This window comes from Atta cephalotes (assembly GCF_000143395.1).
Source record: "Atta cephalotes unplaced genomic scaffold scaffold00064, whole genome shotgun sequence".
In the NCBI taxonomy this organism is placed as follows: domain Eukaryota; kingdom Metazoa; phylum Arthropoda; class Insecta; order Hymenoptera; family Formicidae; genus Atta; species Atta cephalotes.
This window is the reverse complement of record NW_012130128.1, coordinates 958297-960058: the sequence shown is the minus strand read 5'-3', so window position 1 is coordinate 960058 and position 1762 is coordinate 958297. Positions and strand designations below refer to the sequence as shown.

At 25.3% G+C, this 1762-nt stretch overlaps 1 protein-coding gene across 1 annotated transcript in view; it reads right to left on the bottom strand.

Annotated features, from left to right (window-relative positions):
- LOC105623789 (proteasome activator complex subunit 4B-like) overlaps positions 1–1762 on the bottom strand; it is a 15615-nt gene that overhangs the window by 12336 nt on the left and 1517 nt on the right. The window contains exons 2-4 of the mRNA XM_012205166.1: positions 1143–1283; positions 566–731; positions 79–477 (exon numbers count right to left, since the gene is read on the bottom strand). Of these exons, the coding sequence (XP_012060556.1) occupies positions 79–477; positions 566–731; positions 1143–1283 (706 nt within the window). The remainder of the gene's footprint in view (positions 1–78; positions 478–565; positions 732–1142; positions 1284–1762) is intronic.

Genomic DNA, 1762 nt, shown 5'->3' with positions numbered 1-1762 from the left:
GTATATATATATATATATATATATATATATCTACCCGCATATATTCTTTATTTTTACATTATACGCATAATATCTTACCAAAGTCGCTACTATCCACATAGTTATTGACGACATTTCAATTTTGTGATTTAAGTTGTTTGGCGTCTGCTTATATGTTACTGGCAAATTTAAGCATCGTATAAATCTAGTAAACATGAAGGGAATATATGGTTCCCAATCAATATACCCAATATTAAAAGCTGCCAATCTTGCAATTAAACACATCATATTGTTTTCCCATTGAGGACCATTGTGGCATACCTTCCACATGGTCATAAACTCATCAAACCACAACTGATATCCAATGGAATGATGCTCAGGAGATAATTGTAACGGCAAAAAACACTCTAAAATCTGAAGACTTGTGCACATTGTTAATCCATCATGAGGACAAAGCTTCGGTCTCAATTCATCTAATATTTCTTGCGTAGCGCTCAACTGTTACAATAATGTTACAAAATTAGTCCTATGTCGAATCTGATCAGAATGTTTCTTTTCCTTAAAGAAAAAAATCGTTCGTTCTTACGGGAAAATAAATTTTTACGGAATAGATCACGCAATGTAATAAAGTTTTTAACCACAAAAGGTTACGATGTATTCCAATTGTATTGCGCTGTAAACAATGTGTCATAATCTTATATAAAGGTCTCCATGGAAGTTCTAATTCATCTGGACTAATTAATTTCTTTTTCCTGAAAAAAAGTAGATTATATCAATCAAGGTTTATGTTAAATAAATTCTATTTCATAACAACTTTTTTTTTGCAGTCAAAAATCTGTTCATTATGACTAGATCTTTACAACATTTTCATTTCATTTAAATTACTTGAAATAATAAAATCAATAACACATTGTGTTAATTTGTTGCGTTTTTGTTCAAAAAAGTAAAGTTATATCTGTGATCAGTCTTGCCTTTTTATTCAAATAAAGTTCTCTCATGGAACAGATTCTAATCATAACTTATGTTAAAATTATATGTAAATTATATGTATTTTTTATTAACTACAATCTTTTAGAATTTTCTTGAATGTACTCGGAAATATTTAATAATATAATAAATAATAACGTAATCAACGATATTTCTTCGATTTCCATTTCACTTACTTTAATAATAAAACCAAAGTAGTAGAAAATTTATTAATAAGGTTTGAATCCAAATTCGGTATGGTAACAAGCTCATACATTAATTTTATAAATGCTATGTGATCTTTTTTACTAAACTTCATTCCATATAGTTCTATATATCTGAAAAACAATTTAACCTAATGTCATAATATATAGGTATAATATAAAATTTAAAAAATAGATTAAAGAAACATATTAGAAAGCAGATAGTATTCAATTGACAATCAAAATTGATAATGAGCAAATAGTATTTAATTAATATAAATTTAAAAACTACACTTATTAGAGATAGAATCTTCTGTAATGCAGGTAATTTACTTGTCCATTTGTACCATAATAGTATTATTTTTTTTATACAATCAATTCTGTCATTCTAAAGATACACCTTTTTGTTTTAAATAATTCCTTATATACTCACATTTTAATTTAAAATTTTTAGATCACAAATTTAGAAAATAAATTTTTTTTCTTACATTTCTACTTTTTTGAATAATTGCTTCCATAATCTTTTATTATGGATAACTCAAATAATAATTATATTTATTAGTTAAATATGTGACAATAAAAAGATAAAAAAAATATCATTTCTTTTATTTTAC